The sequence below is a fragment of the Malurus melanocephalus genome, unplaced genomic scaffold, assembly GCF_030028575.1.
Source record: "Malurus melanocephalus ecotype Western Australia unplaced genomic scaffold, MMel_1.1 scaffold_1, whole genome shotgun sequence".
Classification (NCBI taxonomy): domain Eukaryota; kingdom Metazoa; phylum Chordata; class Aves; order Passeriformes; family Maluridae; genus Malurus; species Malurus melanocephalus.
In genome coordinates, this window is record NW_026623233.1 from 5,768,552 (window position 1) to 5,791,224 (window position 22,673).

General features: G+C 41.6%; 1 protein-coding gene across 1 annotated transcript; it reads left to right on the forward strand.

The window, feature by feature from the left end:
• The first annotated feature begins 1,262 nt into the window (after positions 1-1,262).
• MXRA5 (matrix remodeling associated 5) lies at positions 1,263-22,136 on the forward strand. Its single transcript, XM_057390007.1, has 7 exons — positions 1,263-1,707; positions 3,935-4,150; positions 6,500-6,629; positions 6,948-7,338; positions 9,595-14,568; positions 15,194-16,094; positions 17,589-22,136. The coding sequence occupies exons 1-7, from the start codon at positions 1,520-1,522 to the stop codon at positions 19,498-19,500; spliced, it is 8,712 nt and encodes a 2,903-aa protein (XP_057245990.1). The 5' UTR covers positions 1,263-1,519; the 3' UTR covers positions 19,501-22,136.
• Positions 22,137-22,673: the final 537 nt, after the last annotated feature.

The window sequence follows — 22,673 nt, forward strand, 5'->3', positions numbered from 1 at the left end:
CAATTAAATTGGTGATGATCCACTTGCCACAGCTTTACAGCCTAGAACATAATGCCATTCACTACATTTACTTACCTTGGAGATGGAATTCGAGAGCTCCACCCAAATGTGAGAGGCATTCTTATGACTCAAGATGCATTTATGCTCATTTCTGCATTTGGCTTTTTACAACAGATGAGGGAAAATTGTCACGCTGGCTGTCTAGAGAAGAGAAAATTGTGCATATCCAAAAACCACAKGGTGGAACTAACTAGATGCAAGCTCACAGCCTTCTGAATGATGAATTTTTCACTGGATCAGATACAGGCTTACTTTTGTTAGCTGAAAAAAATTGCTTATATAGGAGGAAAACTGAGAAGGATGTTAATGATTTAATGATTTTAAACTAAAGTTTGCTTCTCTGGTGGATTTTAAAGGTAAAAGGCAATTAATGACTGAGTCTACATTCAGTATGGTTAATTACTGGTTGCTTCTTTTCCTCTGCTTTTGTAATTTCCTCTGTTTCAGTTTTGAGATTTTCTGTTCAAATGCATTTATTGGAGTGTCTCTCTATAAGCATGATTCCGGAGATCAAATTCCCAGTACAGACAGGATACAGGTCTCTGCAGAAGTATTGTGCTAGTATGAAATATAAGGATTGGTGTCAGGTTGGTTCTTTGCATTATGATGGGACACCTGTATCAAAGAACTATAGAATCTTTAAAGTTGCAAAAGACCTCAGGATCATCAAGTCCAACCATTAACCCTGCACTGCCAAGGCCTCAACTAAACCATATTTCTAAGCATGGTTTCTATGTCTTCCCATATCATTAGGGGAAGAAACCCGAACCGGTCGGTCCAATTTAGGAACTATGTGCTGAACTCGTGTATGTATGCGTGTGTGAGCGCACAAGACGCGCAGCTGCGCATCTGAGCGCTTCAACACAAACTTTCCGTGAGCTTCAGGTCCCGAGCCCAGGCAAAACCACAACTGCCGCGACCCCTGTCCGCCGGCTCCGGAGCCGCTTTACCCACCCTCCGCCCCTGGCGCGGGCCCGCCCGCAGCCGCCCCCTCCCCGGCGGGGCCGCCCACCCCGCAAGAGGAGCCGCCGCGCCGCGCCCTCCCCCTGCACAGCGCCCGGCGCGGAGAGGCGGGCGGAGCGCGGCGCCCCGGCACCCGCATCCCTCGTATCCCTCGTCCCCATGCGGCGGCGGGCGGCGGGACGCTGCCGCCGCGGGAGGAGCTGCGCGCCCAGGCAGCCCGTCCGGCGGCGGGGAGCCGCTGGCATCGCCCGCCCGCCCGCTGGCCCACGAAGGTTCCACAGCGCCCGGAGCGACGCGCTGGGCACCCGCCGGGGCTGAGGAATTGCGGCGCCCTGACTTTCGGCGGGGTCGTGCGGCACCCGGAGAAGGCGAGCGCTCGGAACAATTGCAGTCAATAAAAACCAGCACCCCGCGCTGCCTGCCCGGCTGCCGCGCATCGCTTATGCTTGTTCGGGGGGACCCAGCCGCGGCGACGGATCCCGCAGGATGACGGGCGATGAGGAGTYCTAACTCGGCGTCGAGGCGGGCCGTCACCGCAGGCAGCGATGAGCCTCGGCGAGCCGGTGCCGGAGGGGAGGCCGGGGTCCAGGTGACTGCCGGCTCCGCGCCGCCGGCCGCCCGCAGCCCCGCGGAGCATCGGGAGCGGCGGGCAGCGCCTGCTGAGAGCRCCGCGCCCGGCCGCAGGTAAGGAGCAGCGCACCGACACCGCTGCCGGAGCGCGGTCGGATGCGAGCAGGTTTGRGTTTTGGGGGTTCCCCCGCAGGACTGCGCGGGAGCGGGGAGGCGAGTGTGCTGAGCGGCTGCCGGCGCTCGGGAGTCGCCCGGGCTGTGCCGCCGTGTGTCGGTGTCCGCCCTCAGCCCGTCCGCTCCCGTCGCTCGCCCCGGCGGGGACATTCTTCCCTAATGGGAAGCATCTGTCCTCCGGTACGGTAGAAAGAAACACGGAGGCGAGGGCGACCACGGCTCCCCCGCAGCCCCATCAGCCGCGGCTGGCGCACGGCCCGGGCCGGGGCAGCTCCGCGCAGCACCGGCCGCCCTCCCCCGCCAACCTCCCCGAGGGGCGAGCGCCGCCCCGCCAGGAGCCGTGAGGGCAGCGCCGCCACACAGAGCCCCGCCCACGCCCCGCCCTCCGGGGGCGGGACCGCCGCCTATTGGCCGGTGCGCGGCGCGGGGGCGGGGAGCAGCCAATGGCGGGAGGCAGCCGAGAGCGCCCCCGTGCGGCGGGGCGGGGCGGTGGGAGCTGCTCCGGTTCCTCCCGCCRATCCCTCAGGAGCCGCTCGGCGGGGGCGCGGGAGGGCTCAGCCCCGGCTCCCTCCGCATCACCGGGGCACTGCACGGTAAGTCCCTCGGGCCGAGCCCTCCCCAGCCCCTCACGAGTCTCTGCAGCCTCCTCTTCACCTCAGTGAGAGGGTCCCCACGTCCTGAAAGGGGCCTCTCACAAAAGTAATTGAAATGGRTAGGCTGCTCTTTGGAAGGAATTTTCATTAAGGAGAACGTAAGGAAAACAGCACCTGAAAATTCTTAAGCAAATTACAAGCTGTTTGTCTTGTAAAGAATGCTAAGTGTCTCATTAAGTTGACCACGGATATTTGGGGAAAGTCTTCATCTCAAAGAGCCTTTCCTTTGAACTGTAATGGTTTGCATATGRCAATCTTAGGAAAAAAATGTGCATTTTGTTGCTCGCAGGTCTCAGAAAATCTGACTTTTATACTAAAAGAAAATAACTAATGGAACTAATAATAGCTGGTAGAAGTGAATGTCTTTCTGCTATTTGTACAGTGTTGTACAAAAGCATGAATATTAAATTTCTGTTGCTAATAGTTYGTATTGTTCTATGGCTTTCCTCTGAAAAGCTTTCAAATTCTTCTGATGGTAGGGATAAGAATAGGAATGTTTCAAATTARTTTGTCCAAAGCTAGGGTGCTTAATCTGTAATAAGACATTACATAAATGATTTTATTTTCAGAAATTACTAGTGCTCAGAGTCAGCAACAATTACGGGGTTTTTTTTTCTGTTCTTAGCACACTGTGCTTCTTTAAATGATTCTCCATGGTTCTAGCCATCCAGACTTCAACACACAGTTCCAAAATCTGAACTTGAGTCTTGGTAGACAATATTATAAACTTTTTCTCTGCAATCTGTGCATACACTTTTAAACATATTGCCCAGTTTTATCAGTTCTGATTAGCCATAATACCTCTTTGGTTAAGGTTGCAATGTAAAAGTATATCCAACGTCACAGAGCAATGCATGGCAAAGGATGTCGGAGTCTTGACCTCTGGCCAACCTGTCCTTTCTTTCACTTTCTGCCTCAATCATTCCCCATATCTATTATGAATGGGATTCATTGAGCCACATTTTAGCTAGTTAGTAACCTATCTAAAAATTAGSCAGTTAGGYGAGGTGAGTTTGCTAATTAGGRACCTAAKGAAGCTCARCTGCGCTATTTCTAGYTATCTGATCAGCTGGATAACTGCCWTTATTCACCTTCAAGTAATTATGGATTTTTTCTTTTCTCTCAATGACTGTAGAGGGAGTCATGGCAATTTGCTTGGGCTGCATATATCCCTAAAAGCTTTCTAGTTTTTCAGCGASATGAGTGCTACTCTTGGTGTATGGAATAAGCTTATAAAATTTATTAACATACGGAGATAGCATAACATTTTTAGAGTAGGTATTTAGAAGAAGTGAGTAATARGGTAAAAATTAATATTGAAGTAGAAAATATCGTGGCAGAAAGAAAATGGCTTTCCAACTGAAGTTGGCCTTGATTATCTACAGACCTTCTGGACAATGCAGCTCATCACCAGGTGTATAAAGGTTTAAAATATATAAAGGGCATATAAAGGTTTTAAAAAAAAAAATCATTTTTTTCTCTCTTTTCTTCCTCCCCGCCCCGGAACAATGCAGGAGGAGCCAAGCAAGGGGAGGTGACAAGATGGGGCAGCGGGCGGCAGCTGGAGCCCTGTCCGTGGTGCTGATGCTGGCCCTGGGGCTGCCGCGGGGTGCCCTGGGCTGCCCCCAKCCCTGCGCCTGCTACCTCCCCACCGAGGTCCACTGCACCTTCCGCTCCCTGGCAGCCGTGCCCGCACGCATCGCTAAACACGTGGAGAGAATCAACTTCGGGTTTGTATRGCAGCTTGGAGCAAACTGGTTTATGTTCCTAACACAGAAGCCTGGCGTGCTTTACACGTGTGTGGCAGAGCGGGATCTCTGTGTACTTTTAAAGCAGAATTGCAGAGATGGGTACTTGTCTGGCATGGAAAAATTAGCTCAGCCTTTATGTTTCAAACAAAAGTTACTAATTTCTTCAAATAAATATTTATGTCACAGTGTGAGTTCTTTTTTTGGCAAATGGTACATTTAAWCTTTTACAGTGTATAAAAATATATATTGAATTAAACCTATTGTGGGATTTCTACAAAATATGGAATTTTATACCTGATGGTATAGTACAGTAGGAATAAAATATATAAAATACAGTAGGAATACAGTAGGAATAAAATTCTAATATCTAGCCCAGTAGCATTTTGGAGAWCAGTGAGATGTAGCATATCTTAAATGATTACGGTAAAAAGAAATTTGTTCCATTGACTTTGGAATTGTGGTTTTGTTGCATTTTTTTTCAAGGAACTAAGCAGAATATAAACATGTTTTGGGAAGAGATTGTTCAAGCTCCAACTTACTTTCCTCTGCCAGGGCATTGCCARCTCACATCTGGCAGATTTTGAGACTGTTGGTAGGCTTCATATCACAAAAGTACCCACAAAAGTTGGGTCACTGKGTGACACAGGTGCAAGAGTCGCAGTCCTCCTCTGCTTGATATCAGGACTACTCCAGTACCACAATGAACTCACCCTGAAAGCTTCAAGGCCTGTAAACTGTGATTGATCATGCAAGGGCTGGCAGTAGCCCTTGGGTGGTTCTTTTGGCTTCTCCGTAGCTAAAATGCACTAGCATTTTATCCACCTAAAGCCTAATTTTGGTCTCAAAATGCTCTTGTGCTCAGTAAAGCTATATTAAAGCATTGTGTGTTTCAATGACATTTTTGGGCCCAAATTCCTCCCTCTTCCCCCATATTGAAACCCACATTTATTTGCAGTTAGCTCTTCTCCATACAATGATACTCTGTGAGAAATTCTATCCCTAAAGTCCTTTTGAAAATGAGATGTAGACTTTGAAGTTACTAAGGTGTTTGGACATTTTTTTTTTTTTTTAGGAAAGTACATTATTTGATTTACTGGTAGCATAAAAGCCATTTCCTCTTATTGTATTTCATCACTGCAAATGACATTTTCTGAGTTGTGTCTTTTCCCAGGAAGAAACAGTCTTAACTGTTTGGTGTAGCACTTCTTTCACTTTGAAAGAGAGCTTTTATCACATTTCTGCTATAAGTGCTATGCATTTAGGAGATAAGGATTATTTTCCTAACTGGAAATAATTTAGGAAAAGATTTCATTTATGCAAGTTCATATTTTTTAGAAGGACTGATCTTGAAATGAGGAACTGTAATAAGTGTCTGATACAAGCCTAGTGGATCTGCAGAAGGACTAAAAATTTCAATACAGTAGTCTAAATTTTTAGCGAATTAGGAATCTTTAGATAGATAACATGATGAGGATCCAAAAGTATTTCTTCCATAGTCAAAGTATTTTAATTTCTTGCGCTGTCTTCCTTGCTTTCTGGAAAATACTAAGAMATTGGAAAAATCTTTAAAATTCTATGCTTAGTTTTATGACCTCATGCCCAGATTAGWTAGTATGTTTAATTGTCTGTATGCATTGGAAATGCAGGCAGAGCCAGGCCACCAAATTTAACACTCCCAGATTGGTAAAGCGTGATTTGCTTGTCCAAAGTGAAAATGAATTTTCAAAAAGTAGATTTTCAGTATTCCTTTTCTAAGAGGAGTTTCATGGCTCAAATTATGTAATTGGAAGGCCAATTCTTAGATCTTATGTAATGAGTTAATGTAGCCAATTACATGTTGTAACAGTAAGTGAAGCAGGATGTGACTTACTACTTCTTGTTCTCTTTTGGGAGATACCCATTTTTAATGTTTATTCTCCAAATCTTTATTTGTTTATTGTTAGATGCTGCTTTGGCAACACTGCAGCCTGTCCAGTTTGCCAGGCTCCATCGCGTCATGGTCTGGCCACAGGCCATTGACTTACTACCATTCCATAAACTGWGCTGCATGGAAAAATATACTGACAACTATTAGAACTTAAATGTTTATTTATTACTTTTGCTCCTAATTTATGGCTGAACTGCCACAAAGTGAGTTAAAAAAATCTTAAGGTAAACATGAGCTAAGTATTTTTGGGCCTTGTAAAAGCTTTCAATAACTCCTGGCCTTTTGACAATGYATTAAGGTCCCTCCAATTCTTCCTGAAAGTTAGGTTATGCTAATTTTACAYTTGTGGTCTGTGACAGTCAGTGTTTAAAATGTAACTGAACATGTCATTTTTTCCCCAGGTTTAACAGTATACAGTCTATATATGAAAACTCCTTTGCAGGACTTACAAAATTGGAATTGCTCATGATACATGGAAATGACATTCAGAATATACCTAACGGTGCTTTGAAAGATCTCGTGTCTCTACAGGTAATACTTAGGTTTTCCTAAAATTCAAAGAATCTAACTTCCATAAATCAGAGAAAACAAAAATCACTGTTCTTTATAGTGCCTTTTTTATAATTATGATACATCTTCCCCCACAATACATTGGGTATCTGTTAACTATGCCTATGTCAAACTTGATAATGTCAACTAACATCTGGTTTTATTCTACATCTTTGACTAGCCTATCATTTTTTAGTGGTACAAAAGATTTGAATGTGGGAGGAAAATGTCTGCTTGCTTGCTATTCTGTTTGGATTTAGATTTAAAAAAAAATCTCTATTTTTTTTTCTTTTTTTTTAGGTTTTCAAAATTAGTTACAATAAATTGAAAGCCATAACTGGCCAAACTCTCCAAGGACTTTCAAGCTTAATGAGACTGCACATGGACCACAACAGAATTGAGTTTATTCATCCAAATGCTTTTAATGGATTAACTTCTCTAAGACTGGTCCACTTAGAAGGAAATTTGCTCCAGCAGCTTCACCCCAACACCTTTTCRACATTTATGGTCCTTGATTATTTCAAACTGTCAACAGTAAGACATCTCTACCTGTCCGAAAATGGTCTTAGGACCTTGCCTGCAGGGATGTTTCAAGGCATGCCACTGCTGGAAAATCTTTACCTTCATGGAAATCCATGGGCCTGTGACTGCAGTTTAAAGTGGCTCCTTGAGTGGAATGAAGTTTCTGGAGGTAGGAGCATAAGCTACCAGTGTTTATTGGACTCATAAATTTGAATTTTTTTCATGTTCTGCATATTGATGGTTTTGTTATTTCCTGAGTATTATCACCAACATGATGTCCGTTTGCAGTATTAAGCTATGTTACTGTTCAATAAATGGGTATATTTAAAAAACAGTGTAAAAAGGAAGCAGTTTTGTTTCATTAGATAAAAATACATGTTTAACAGAAAAAAAATAGCCATTACATTTGGGGTGGCAGAAGTGATAGTGTAAGTTTGTAATTGGAAAGAGGAGATAGTTATAACCTTTTCCTGCATTTGTTTGCACAGCAGTACACCTTTGACTAAGGGCTGGCAATGGTCCTCAGCTGACAAGGATACTGACTGTATGCTCTCATGGAAACTGCTAACATTGGATTTGAACTTGTTTGTTCTAAGGAAGGAAGGAAATCGTATTACCAAATTCCTTAAGTCCTCTCACTTTGATTCTATTAACATTAAGGCYGTGGTATGCATCCTTCATGTCTATTTGTGCTTCTTCATTGACCACAACTTTTTTTTTATGATGGAGCACATCTATTTTAAGTATTTTCAACTACTTGCAATGTGTTTATTTTCAACCATGTGTTTTTTTCGTAGAATAGCTAGTCTATCTTCATTCAGGTTTAGAGATGAGAAAAGTATCACGCTTCTTAGGCTAGAACACTTCTGATCATGTGCAGAAGCAAAAACCAGAGTTTTTAATGCCTCTATATCAGGAATACACTAAGTGAGGCAGGGTTTGAGTGTCRGTTTTCAGTTTGGGCATCTCAATTCAGCAGAGGGACTGGCATCACACCAGATCTACTGCTAAAATATTAAAAGGGAATTGGCATTTAACTGTAACTGAAGATATCTCAAATGAGTGAAGGAGTCACAAGGTTTAAGCCTTTGTTGGCTTGCTAGCATTTTTATCCAGTTAAGTTAGCTCCTTACACTGCAACAGTAGTGATTTTTGGAAGGAGGAAGAATTTAGCCATGCCATTTTCCTGTATGACAGATTTTGTATCTSTATATAACTATAACATTAACTTCTTTGGAAATTCTGTCCGAAAAGAGTTATTAAAATTCTTCAGACCAGTGTGGCCACTGCCAAGTTGATTGTGGGCCAGTTTTTCCTTATCTTTCAAATATCCTGTTTAAATCTGCAAGTGATAAACTGCAGATATATATATAAATATTCCATCTGTAAGAGTTTTTCAAGAAAATTGATTTCTCAGACTAGCAAAGCATATATTTTCAGTTAAAAAAATGGTGTGAACATTTGCCATACGTTTCACTTTCTCCTGACATTTTGCCTTATAACTCACTGGTGTATTGTTCATTCATTCAAACACCCCTTATTCTTCAGGATGATACTTATTTGTACAAAAACTGTAATACGTTTTATTTGCYCTGTGTCTCCAAACTAAATACATAAGGTGACATTTGACATTCTAGTGAGCTGAACAAAGAAATAAATAGATGACTGTTACTTTGCAGACAGCAGTCTTTTTGGTATTGACAGAAGAGAGGAGTCAAGGCTATAATTTTAATTTCCTGGTTTAGCGCTTCTTCTCTGTCATAGCTTTTTTTTGTATCATTACAGGGTTTACAATTGTTTCAGAGGTCAGGGGAGAAGTGGCACTTTTTTTTTTATTTCTGCTGATAAATCACATTTAAGTGCAAGAATTAGTCAGCCCATTTTRGTAGCTACAGTAAAATGTTTTGAAYACTGCCAATACTTTTCTTATTGGAGRAAAATAAAAAGCTTCCTGGATTATTTAATGAGGAAGTCCAGCATTTGTCAGATAAATGCTTCCTTTTTAAAGGTGAAAGTCCCCACTCCTCTTTACATTAGATCCACAAGTTATTACATTGTCACCATACAAATGCAGACTTTTTGACATAGAGTAGTYTGTTACTGATGGAAATGTTACCCTGCATGCTTCAGCTTCTAGGCATTTTAKTCAGAGGCAGTGAATCTAAGTTTCAGAAGGATGAAGTATTCAATCCTCTCATTAAAGTCAGAAGAAATCATGGTCAGGTTGAGAATCAGATGCCCATTCAGGTGTAAAACAAAGAGATGCCATTCTAAAAGTCTTGGTTTACTTGTCATGTAGCATAATGAAATCCTCATGAAGTTTAATTCCTACTTTTGAAAGTTGTCAAACTCTAGAACAGAGTTTTTCATTTTATTTGTCTTTTGTTTTCCCTCTTATTTTCTTTTTTCCTTTTTTTTCTTGCAGGTGTTTTAAAATGCAAAAAGGACAAAGCCTATGAAGGAGGACAGCTGTGTGCTAAGTGCAGCAGCCCAAAACAACTGCAGAAAGAAGATATTCAAAACTTGAAAGATATTTCCTGTCAGAAACCTGTCATTCAGTCCTCACTGAGGCAAAATAGCAGCACTCAAGATGAGGAAGATGGTGACAGTTATGAATTCCCTCTGGAAGAACTTCAGTCCTCTCCGTGGAACATTGCTCTAAATATGACTGATGAACATGGCAATATAGTCCACCTGAACTGTGAAATCAAAAAACCRACAGGTTCTACCAAAATTCAGTGGAATCAAATCCAGACTCAGGAGATAGATATAAATGCTACAATTGCACTGGATTTTGAATGTCCAATGAATCGAGAAAATTATGAAAAACTATGGAAGCTTATAGCTTACTACAGTGAAGTACCTGTCAARTTAGAGAGGGAACTCATGCTCAGAAAAGAGCCTAAAATAAGCTATCAGTACAGGCAAGGCTCAGATTATGATGCTCTTTACTACACAGGTGTCAAAGCTCAAATAATGGCTGAGCCTTCCTGGGTGATGCAACCTCTTATAAATATCCAATTAAACAGGCGCCAGAGTACYGGGAAAAAAGTGGTGCTATCCTTTTTTACTGTGTTCTCTCAGACAATTCATACCAAAACCACGAGGCAGCAGAGAAGCTGGGTAATGATAGAGCAAAATCAGAGCACAAGGACAGCACAGACTGTGGTGGAAGGGTCAGAGTGTCAGYTGAGCTGCAGTGTGAAAGCTTCTGAGAGCCCCTCCATTCAGTGGCTTTTTCCAGATGGAACTAAACTGCAGGCACCTTTTAATCAGAAAGACAGTAGGTTTTCCATTCTCAGTAGTGGCCAACTAGTAATCAAAGCAGTGAGTTACAGTGATGGAGGTGTGTACCACTGCATTGCCCAAGTGAGAGATGATGTGGACATAATGGCTTACAGACTTCTTGTGCAGCCTGCAGCTGTTCAGGTAGCTGATTCATATGTAGCCAGAGTTGAAAAAAACGTTGGAGATCCAATAGCTTTGCCGTGCAATGCAGTTGCCATCCCCGACCCACAGCTGAGCTGGATTCTTCCAAACAGTCAGGTACTCAATGATTTATCAAACTCTTCAAAAGGCTATGTGCTGYACAATGGTACTTTGCTTATTCCAAGGAGCCATGTCAGTGATAGTGGCCATTACAGATGTGTGGCTGTCAATCAGCAGGGATCAGATCAGTTTGTTGTAAGGGTCACAGTAAATAAAATGGTGTCTGACAGGTCATTTAAACGAGTAAAACTAAAAAAGCGCCCAGGTTCAAAAGGTTTATCAAAAACAAGAGGGCGTGTCATAGATGATGGAGAGGGATCAGGGGCAGGAGGGGTGGAGGAGTTCCCACGAAGAAAGAACCACCTWAAAGACTGGGAAATACCTTTCAAACAAAAAAGTGACCAGGTGCCAGATACTCAAATTAAAAAGGGGAAGAAGGGCAGAAGGAAAATGAAAATCTGGAAAAGTACTGATAGAACCCAAGACAGCAATGTTGCAGAAGGCCGGAGAGTATTTGAATCTCGAAGGAGAATTAATGTGGCGAGCAAACAGATTAATCCCCAACATTGGGCTGATATTTTGGCAAAGGTCCGTGGGAAGAATATTCCTAGAACAACAACTGCTACAGCCATTTCTGAAGTAACAACTTCACTGCCATCAGTCGTGCAGGAAACTACTCCCACCCCTTATCYGTTAGCCAGCCCTCCGCCTTCAGAGACAGGAGCTGATGTGGTGGACTCCTCTGCTGATGCATCACCCATGGGTGAAGATGAGCAACTCACAGTCACTGTTTCACAGAGCACAGAAACATTTTCAGTTCAGTCTGAATTAATGAGGTCAGAAACTGAACCGTTCTCCAACCACAGGGCATTAGAAACACCTGCAAGCATGGACACGGCAGAAATCACTTTAACAGGTCCGTATTTGACTCCTGTCTCTGCAACTCTGCAACCCCAGGGGGAGCAGCATCTTGATATCAGGACAGATGATTCAGTTGTCCTCACTGAAGAACCTATAGCCCGACAAATTGTGACAAGCTTTCCTAATGTTCAGAGCAGTTCATTCATGGAAAATACAGATAAAACTATATCTTCTATATCTGAAGAAAATTCTGCTTTTGCCGAGCTACCACTCGATGCTACTCTGCTTGCTGAGTCTCAGACTGTGGATCTTCAGASCCCCTTGGAGACAAGCTTGAAGTTAAAGGAAGTGGACCCAATGAGTGTTGACACCATAACTTCAGCACCTTCTCAATTTGATGAGATCATCCCAACAGGTTCTGTAGACACTACTACTGTTTCTTCGTCCACTGCTCCATTTGTTAGAGAAAAGAGCAATGACATGAGACACCAGCACAAAAAAATACCCACAAGTCCTACAAAACCAGCAGACTTAAGTACAAGTTTTCCAGCCGTCACACCCATCAGGGTTCAGAGCAAAGAAGAACCTGAGCCCCAYGGGAATACAGTGGCTCAAGAAAGCATGTCCAGCAGTTATGCAGACATTTTTCAGACAGAGGGACATAGAAACCTGGCTACTCCAAAACCAGCTCCCATATTCATTTTGCATAGTGTTGATGCTGCTCATGAAACATCAGAGGGGTTAAAAACAGCTTCTTCCATCAGTGGATTGACCACTGTGGCCACCACAACAACTCCATATAGAAAGACCATGCCTACACGTATTACTCAGCATGGTAGAAAAAGGCCTTATGGGAGAAGGAGAAGGCCAAACAGAATCCGACAAAGACCTAAGCCTTTTCCCCGTGTTGTTTTAACCACAGAGGCAATGCTTGTAATTCCAAGGACACCTGAAATTGGAGATGTTACCAAAACCACTTCTGCAACTCTTGAAAGTCCTGATTTGAAAAAGGTGAAAATGCAGGCTAAAAAAGAGGGCCACATGGAATCCACTCCTTCATTAGTTCCTAATTTGAGTGTCACAGAGAAAATTACTGAAATCAGAGATGTGGTCACAACTTCCTCTTTTAGGCCTACTACTTCTYCACCTGAAGGTAAACATGTGACACMCCCTACTAGTCCTGAAACCTTGGCACTTCCAGTGACTGCACCCATCACAATTTTGTCATCATATKCTGTACATGATACACTTCCCACAGAAGAGTCAAGTGTACCTCTGAAACCAGAGCAAAGTGAAGTGCCAGCATATCACTCCTTAGACAGTGTATCTGCAGGGAATGCCGTGACAGAAGATTCTAAAGCTGTGGATTATAAGGCAGAACAATCAAACACAACAACTTCTACATATAGGAGCAGCTCAATGCTATCAGCAAAACCAGAATCTCGAGAAGAATCTATCCTATTTGACTTAAACGTTGTGCTTAATGAAACAACTGCTGGAACATTCCAACTGGTATATCCCACTATGACTGATTTAAGTATTCCTGTTGGCACAGTTGAAGTTTTTAAGGACCTCTCAGTTTCAAAGGAGACATGGAAGCCTGCAGTATCTGTAGAAACAGAAACAAAAACTGAGCCACCTCAACAACATGAGATAATTACTTTATCCTCCTCCTTCAGCACAGCAGAAACTCAGACTTTTCCAGTTAGAGAGACAAAGAAATCTGTTACTTCCCAGGCTGGGACAGAGCCCTCTTCCTTGGATAGAAAGGAATCTATGTCACATGTCTTTCATCATTTGCAGACAACTGAAAAGCCTCCTATTACATCCACTGCTTTTATTCCATTTATGAAACTCATCACTCTTCCCCCTTCTATTTCAAGCTCTTCACATGCTTCTCTTCATTATACCACCAAGGAAAGTAATGCCTTCAATCAAGAAAGGTTCCCAGAAGCAAAACCAGATGGAGCAGGTGGTGACAAAAGGGTGATGAGCACAAGACAGAATGTTCACCCTACTCCTTCCTCCAACCAAAACAGGATTAGCATACAGTCAAAAGAGAGGCAATTCAAAGAGTTGCATGGTAGCAAGTCAAACAACAGTTTATTGCTAAATTCAAACCTTCCCCATCCACCTGCTTGGATACCAAGCATAAACCAAAGACTGCCTGTTGTACCTCCAAAGCTCATTCCAATAAGAGGCACAGTGAAGCTTCCTGTAACACAGGGCCCACTTCGCTATTTTCTAACACATCAGCCTCTTCACTACACAAACAAACCAGAGATAACAGCATATGCAGCACACACCACCCAGGACAGAAAAASTGTTGCCTCTCAGAGAGAAACAACTACCCCAACACAAGCCTCTCCATTTCACAAAACAAATCCATTAACTGACAACAAGTTGAGTAATCAGGGTCAGAACAGATACAATATTAATTCAAGATTTTTTGGAAATAACTATGTTCCAGATAACAGAGGCACAGCAGGGAGACTGCCAAGTCCAGGGATCCCCTATTATCCCAGTTCTAGAATACCATTCCTTTTCAACAGAACAAGGATATTCCCTCAGTTAAATATGCATCCTAAACCAGAGGTCCCTGGTCAGCTAGTCCCAAAAGATACAAATGAGAAGAAGGTTGCTCAGGTTTTACCTACTGGGATTCCAGCACAGAAACCTACAGCTATTCCAGCACCTCCAGTGCTGCATGCCACAACAACGACATCACCACCAGTGATTTTAAAGATCACTCCTCCAACCTTTCTCTCTCAGCGCACAAAACCACAGATAACCACTACAGTTCATCCTTTTAAAAATGTCCATCATCGTCATCAAAAATTTCCATCTGTGCCTTATGTGGGAGGCATTATGCCACACAATTCGACTGTAATTCAGTCTTCCACTAATTTCAGGGTACATGGAGAAAGACCTAGAATTATCACAAAAGCGTCTCAGAGCATATCCATCCTTGCTGAAATGGATGCTTTTATCCCTTGTGATGCAGTTGGGGAACCCAAGCCTTTTATTACTTGGACAAAAGTCTCTACAGGTAAGATGAAGAAAAATGTGTTCTTCCGCATGATCTGTAGGGGTRTTGTGCAGAAATGGAACATGATCACAGGAGTAGTTAAAAATAATGAATACTTTCTGTCACTTATGCTCATTGTAGATAAAATGATTAATTGCAAATAATCATTACAAGTAATAATAAATTTGCAGTATTTCTTGTAGTAAAAGAAAATCTCTACTATTTAATGAGTTCATTTCTGAAGAGTAATTTTTGGCTGTGTGAAGCAACCAACTCTACTTATTCACAGCAGTTAGGATTTATCATGGCAGTACTTGTGAGTATGAGTTTGTTAASAGTACTGCCTTAAACATTGATGTCTGTGTCACCTCTATGTGCAAAAKGAACAGAAAAGTTGCCTAAAGATTTAAGAGGAATTCTAAAGCAGAAGACGTTTAAAAATTTCCGCACTGTCTGGGTTTGCAAGCTAGTGGTCAGTTCTGCACTAGAAGCAAAGACTAATSTGAGCTATGGAGAGTGTCAGAAGATGTCATGTGGTCCCTCTGATGTGACTGATGTTGAGTAAATCTAGTATCTCATTTAGGACTTTTTCTTTGCAACAATGTACATTTTAAACCCTTTGACATTCTTTCTTTCACCTTCACAGGAGCTCTGATGACAGCCAACAGCAAGTTACAAAGGTTTGAAGTCTGGAAAAATGGTACTCTCCTTATCCGAAATGCTCAACTTCAGGATCGTGGACAGTATTTGTGCACAGCTCAGAACCCGCATGGCATAGATAAAATGATTGTTGTGCTCACAGTTGTAGCTCACCAGCCCAAAATTTTGCTTTCCCGCTATCGAGATGTTACGGTCTACTTTGGAGAGACCATWGCAATGGAATGTCAAGCTAGCGGGACTCCCAGCCCACTAATTTCATGGATTTTCCCAGACAGGAAGATTCTGCAGACAGTCACCCCTACAGAAAGCAGGATAATGCTTCATGAGAACCGAACGTTGTCTATCAAACAAGCAACTTTTTCAGACCGAGGAGTTTACAAATGTGTAGCAAGCAATGCTGCAGGAGCTGACAGCATCGCGGTGAGGCTGCACATWGCAGCCTTGCCCCCCATCATCCAGCAGGACAAGCAAGAGAACATTTCCTTGCCCCTTGGTAGCAGTGTTAACATCCACTGCACTGCCAAAGCAGCGCCTTCTCCCAACATCCGCTGGGTGGTCTTYGATGGCACACAGGTCCGACCTTCTCAGTTTGTCAATGGGAATTTATTTGTTTTTCCCAACGGGACTCTTTACATTCGTAAYGTGTCCCCCAAGGACAGCGGGAGCTACGAGTGCATTGCTGCTAACATGGTGGGAGCTGCCAGGAGAACAGTGCAGCTCCATGTGAAAAAGCATGCATCCAATGCTAAGATCACTGGGAGCTCTCCTCAGAGAACAGATGTCACATACGGCGGCATYCTGCACTTAGACTGTAGTGCTTCTGGTGACCCTTGGCCTCGGATACTGTGGAGGTTGCCTTCCAAAAGGATGATTGACTCCCTACACAGGTAAATTACTATTTGGGGTGTCACAGCTAAATTGCAGTTTAAATGATCTTAGAGAAAAGCCCACTCACAGATTTCATTCCTGCCTTCTGCAGCTTTTGAATGAGGCACCCAATTCTTAAGAAGGAATTTGAAATTTTATGAAAAGATAGTCAAGTCGTATCTTAACATARTTTTCTTGAATGCTGTATTACTCTTGAAAAGTTAGTTTCAAGGTTTTAGGATAAGTTGCCACTATTTTACAGTCTTATACCTGTAAATGTAGTAAAAAGTCCAGTGGCAAAAGTTCAGACATGCAGCTTGTCTGCTGCTTGTTCCAATGTGCTTAGTCTGAATAATATTGCACAGGTGYCTGCTTTTCCCTGGAAGAAATGGGATCATTGAACTTTATCTCTTAGATAAATCATTGCACACAGTAAATAGAAGGCAAATAAATCAACTTTTTAGCACAATCATTTTAACRTTGTGTATAAACAAATGTTACCACACAATAAGGTCTGTGACATTCTCCAATGTTTGCAATATCAAGTAAAATCTCACTTTTACAAACCTACAATAACTTTCCTAAGACCTGGCTGAACACAATTTCTGTGCTATAAATTATTCATAGCTTACTTTTGAGCAATATAAACAGATGATAAATGCACTGTAATTAAAATGCATAGTTCTGACCAATATTCTTCACAGCTGAACATAGACATAATTTTTTTATATTGACAAAAAAATATATTTAGGTAGCCTGTAGATTCCACAAAATCTAGATTGCATTTTATATTTTATAGGGATAGCAGCAAAATACTGTGGGTTTTTTCATTTTCCTCATGATCTTTATGTTGTCTGTTTTTCAAATGCTGGACATCTTCTTCAGGAAGAAAACTGGAGCTACTGAGAAAGTTAGTTTTGACCACGGTATACGAGTTCCATAGTGAAGTAGAAAGGAATAATAGCTTTTTTAGCACATTGGAATTTTTTTTTTCTTATTTCACAGCTTAGCAACATTTTTCTTCTCTGTGACTGCTCTGAAGGTTTCATATGTTACACCCGATGCCAGAGGCAGTCCCTAATTTTTATTTGTTTTTAGCTGAAGATGCAGGTACCAGACTCCATTATGGTCCATATAGCCTTGTGGGAATTACATCATTACATCATATTTGAATGTTACAGAATACTGTACATGTAGTCAGAAGAGTCAAAACCACCATCATTTGGCATTTAGTGGATGTTTGATGGTAAAAAAACACCATTACAGTCATTAAACACAACAGAATTGTTTGGTTACAAGTTAGTAGGATTATTTTTTTCCATTTGCTTTTTGGTGGTAAATGTCTTGGACATTTCTGACCACCTAATTATCTAACAATAGCAATGTTCCTCTCCTTTTTTAGCATTCTTGAGTCATTATTTCCTCCCCACCCCCCCACCCAGATTTCACTCCGTGATTAATAACCCAAGTGTGATTTTGTAGCTCATGTTAGGTTCTTTTGTCTTTCCTTGCAGTACTTTGGAGACTAGAATCAAAGTATTCAGCAATGGGACTTTGGTTGTTCATTCAGTTACAGACAAAGATGCTGGTGACTATTTGTGTGTGGCCCGCAATAAGATAGGGGATGACTACGTGGTCCTCAAAGTAAATGTGATGATGAAACCAGCAAAAATAGAACATAAGAATGAGAATAACCACAAGGTCAAGTAYGGAGGGGACCTGAAAGTCGACTGTGTGGCCACAGGTCTGCCAAACCCAGAGATCTCCTGGGGTCTCCCAGACGGCAGCATGATCAATACTTTCATGCAGTCAGACGACAGCGGCAGCCGCACGAAGCGATACGTGGTCTTTGATAATGGAACCCTGTATTTCAATGATGTTGGACTGAGGGAGGAAGGGGACTACACGTGCTATGCTGAGAACCAGATTGGGAAGGATGAAATGAAAGTGCGGGTCAAAGTGGTGGCAGAGCCTGCAACGATCAGGAACAAAACACATGTCACTGTTCATGTACCCTACGGGGACGTTGTCACGGTAGCATGTGAAGCCAAAGGAGAACCCACTCCCAAAGTGACCTGGCTCTCCCCCACCAACAGGCCTATTCCTGCCCTGTCTGACAAATACCAGATATACAGGGACGGCACCCTCCTCATCCAAAAGGCCCAAAGGTCTGACAGTGGTAACTATACTTGTGTAGCACGGAACAGTGCTGGAGAAGATCGGAAGATCGTTTGGATCCATGTGGAYGTTCAGCCTCCCAGAATCAATGGTCATCTCAGTGCAATAACATCTGTGAGAGAGACAGCCATCAGAGACAGCCGGAAACTTATTGACTGCAAAGCCGAGGGCATYCCTGCTCCTCGTGTCTTATGGGCTTTCCCAGAAGGGGTAATCTTACCGGCTCCCTACTATGGGAACAGGATCACRGTGCATCGCAATGGTACCTTGGACATCAGAGGGGTGAGGCAGACAGACGCCGTGCAGCTCGTGTGCATTGGGCGGAAYGAAGGAGGGGAAGCCAGACTGCTCGTGCAGCTCCTCATCACAGACCACGTGGAGAAACCCTCCTTCAGAGACCCTGTCAGYGAGAGGATCACTGCCATTGCTGGGCACAGCATCAATCTGAACTGCTCGGTCCAGGGGAACCCCAAACCCACCACAAGCTGGATCCTTCCCAATGGCTCTGAAGTGCTGAGTGGCAACCGCCTGCACAGGTTTTACCATAAGAGGGATGGGATCTTACACATCAGCAGCCTRTCCTCTGGGGACGCTGGGACTTACCGCTGTACAGCCAGAAACCCGGGAGGTTATGTGGAACGAGTAGTCTTCCTGAAGGTKGGACTCAGGCCAGAAATTAGCAACCAGTACAACAACCTGGTGAGCATCATCAATGGAGAAACCCTGCAGCTTCATTGCATCACCCAGACCAACCAGCGGGCACAGATCTCCTGGACGCTGCCCAATGGGATGGTTATGGATGCCCCCCAGGCTGTGGGTCGCTTTTCCCTGATGGAGAATGGCTCATTGACGGTGCGTGAGGCTTCTGTGTTTGACAGGGGCACTTACCTGTGCAAAGTGTCAACAGACTATGGCACTTCTGTAATGACTGTGCCTGTCATTGTGATCGCCTATCCTCCCCGCATCACCAGTGAGCCAGCACCTGTCATTTATGCCAGACCTGGAAACTCAGTTAAACTGACCTGCATGGCCATTGGGATTCCTAAAGCAGAAATAACATGGGAACTTCCAGATAAATCTCATCTGACAACAGGAGCTCAGTCCCGTCTGTATGGAAACAAATTCCTCCATCCTCAGGGGTCATTAGTCATCCAGCAGTCCAGTCAAAGGGATGCGGGCTTCTATAAATGCACTGCTAAAAATATACTGGGCAGCGACTCGAAAACAACCTACGTACACATATTCTAACACTAAAACAAGTGCCTTTGGCTGGATGCTAGTGTTCAAGTCACTGCCAAACGAGTGCAATGAGGAAAGTACTGCTTGCAGCAATGGCTGTGGGRAGAGTAAAAAGGAATCAATCTGCATTGCTTTTGTACTCAGTGTGGTAGTAAGTCCCTGCAATAAAAGGAGGCATTAGATGTACAAGAACTGAGAAGACTAACACATTKGAGAAGGTCTTCAAATTGTTAAGACAGTGTAATGTGGTTTTTCATGCTATCCAATAGCATCTGAGACCTAAAGTACTCTATTCTTGTCAATAGTCTAAAGCTATTTCTTGTTCTAACAAGCACCTTAAAACTACCAAAGAAGTATTAACTGTTAATAAGTGAGCTGCAGTGATAGAAGTACTTTAGTAAAACATAATTTTCCTTATACTCTGCAGCACCTTTACATAATCTAGCCTTATAGAATATGATTACTAACCTTTCTGTTCATGCTTCTATCAGCTCTCCAAAATCAAAGACTAACTTAGCAAATAAGAGTGATCTATTTTAATAAAAACACATGCAGAGTTTAGCTACCTTAACATATGAACAAACATTTGCCAGCTACTAAGGACGCTATGGTCAAATAATTCATTATATATTTTATATATATTTTTTAATCTGACTATGAGACTAGAAAGAGTTACAACGAATTTGGTCTCATTTTATAAATTATTGGTCTTTACAAGACTCTGATACATTACAGTGTTTTATAATATTAAGGTCAATATACTGTACATTTTATAATAAAAAAGTATTTTCCAAAGAATGTGTTCACTGTGGTTTTCTTTTTTGTTTTTTTAGAAAATAAGGAATTCCAAACAGTGGGAATATGAACTTAGGTCAAAAAAGCAGAAGTAATGTAGTGTTATACGTATTTGTATTTGAACCAATTTCTGTTTGATTTAATTATAGATGCTTTAGGAAAGACAAATTAGTATAATTATCKTTTTTAAAGTGATTTATTGATAGAATCTTATGTATACTTCAGCATATATTTACAATGCTAATACTTTTTCTGCAGTCAAAGATTTTTTTATAGAACAATGTGCATAATTTTATGAAGATTTATCACAAATATTTGCTACAAGGTGCTGAATGTGCCCATGTTTCAACAAACTATGCCAATCAGAATTTTGCAAATGTTAACTTCGCTTTAAATATAAGGATTGTCTCAGATATTCTTAAATTCTTAAAGTTCTGCTTGTTCATGAAAATTATGCTCATGTTTTAGAATAGTTAGAAAAAAAAGCTTTATTTTTGTTTTCTCTGTTGACCAGAACATGTCAGAAACTAATGTAAAGTGTTTTGCTAATGTTTACATTTTGCAAAAGCTGGAAGCAAAGATTTCCTCACACCGTGAGTTTATCCAGTTTAGAAAATAGTAAGCTATTGCAAAATATGTACCTATTGTAATGGTAAACAGAAGTGAGCTTCTTAAAGTAAAAGGTATTTGATAAGAACATGAATATAGAATCAAATGAGAACGGCATTGCTGAAGATACAAGGGGTACAATTTATGTGATAGAATATAACATAAGTGTGGATATCTTGTGTAATTAAATAGCACTTAATTATGTCCTAGTTTCTTTTTCATGGTTTAAACCCTTGGGCCTTAAATCACCAAATCAGTGCTCAAGGGGAAGCATGTGCCTAAATACCTGGCAGGGATGTTGCTGCTTGTGAGAGTAGTTAATGAAGAAAGAAAAGAGGCATTTGATATTTTTAACTACTTTGCCCATGTGGTGCTTTCTAATCTGGCTATTTTCCTTGAAYATATCAGATATGTCTTTAGATCCTTTACTTTTAATTTTATAGTAGTTTTCCAATTTGGAAAAAGGTCATACAATGTTTAATAATAATACATCTTGTAAAAGAGTCTGAAGTCAGCATTTGGCATTGTAGTAGGAGTCAAGCACTTTTAATCATTTGTCCAGCCTTCACTTAGCAGTTATGTGAATTTAGAGATATTCTTGGGCGCTGAATTACTTCTATATATTTCCATTAAGTAGATTTCCTTTTATGTTAGAGGAAGAAAATAGAATCCAAACCCAAATTCAAACATTTGATCCTTTAGGATCAAACAAAGCATCTAACCATGTTTTATTTCTCAGTCCAGACTTTTTACAGCTGCCAATGAAAGTTTTGGAGGCTAAGAAATGAAAGATTTGGCTCTAGATATTTTCTTAAGTCAAAACTCGCATGCTTGCAAAATCCCGTTGAAAGTGGACTTAACATTTTTTTTAATGTGTTATAATTTCCATTAAGTTTGCCTTTATCCCTTTTATGAAAATACAATCCCAATGAGTGACCTATAAAATAAAATTTTCTTTCAAAATAAATGTAACTACAACTTAAAAAATATCAAATTAATGCTTTTTACACTGAAGCAGTGTTTGGCAATATGTCATGTCTGTCAGACTSTCTCTCTCTGCTGATATGCCAGTTGTCCACTTGTTGTGTTAAATAAATCAATAACAAGTTCACATTACTTCAAGGACACAACAGTTCATTAATTTTTTTTTTCTTCAGAAGTCTTCATTCATTTTTCAGACCAAGCAAGAGCCATACATTYAAAGGCAATGGAGTTTGTTCATTTTCTGGTTGGGGAGATTCTGGGAAATGAAGTGCTTGCTTGTGGTTTCTAAGTTTATACTTGAAGATTTCTAAATTTTTACTTGATCAATCAAAGCAGGTTCTGGATGGTTTCCATGGAAATGAAAACATGCCATTCCTTGCTTTTTCTTTATAAATAGAGAAGATTTTTRATGTCCTTTTTGGAGAAGCAGAGTAACAAGATGTCTTGTTACAACTGTGCAGATTGGAAATTACTGCACTTGTATATATTTTTTTGCTTTGGCCTTCCTAAAAGGAGATTTGCAGCTAGTAGCAAAAATGGATGTAGGAATACTGACCAGAAAAGCAAATTTGACAGGGAATTTAACAGGGCATTTATGTCTAGATCTCATGAAATTCCTAAAGCACTATCGAGTTCACTCACATGTTTTAGTGATTATCTTCAAAAGTTCAGGAAGTCCAATTGTGCTACAAGGAGACTGGAAAAAATACTAAAGCTATAGTTGAGAAAACATAAATCAGCAAAACTCTGGTATTAAGAGAGGTACTTTGTTTAATTCATTACTAAACAATAAA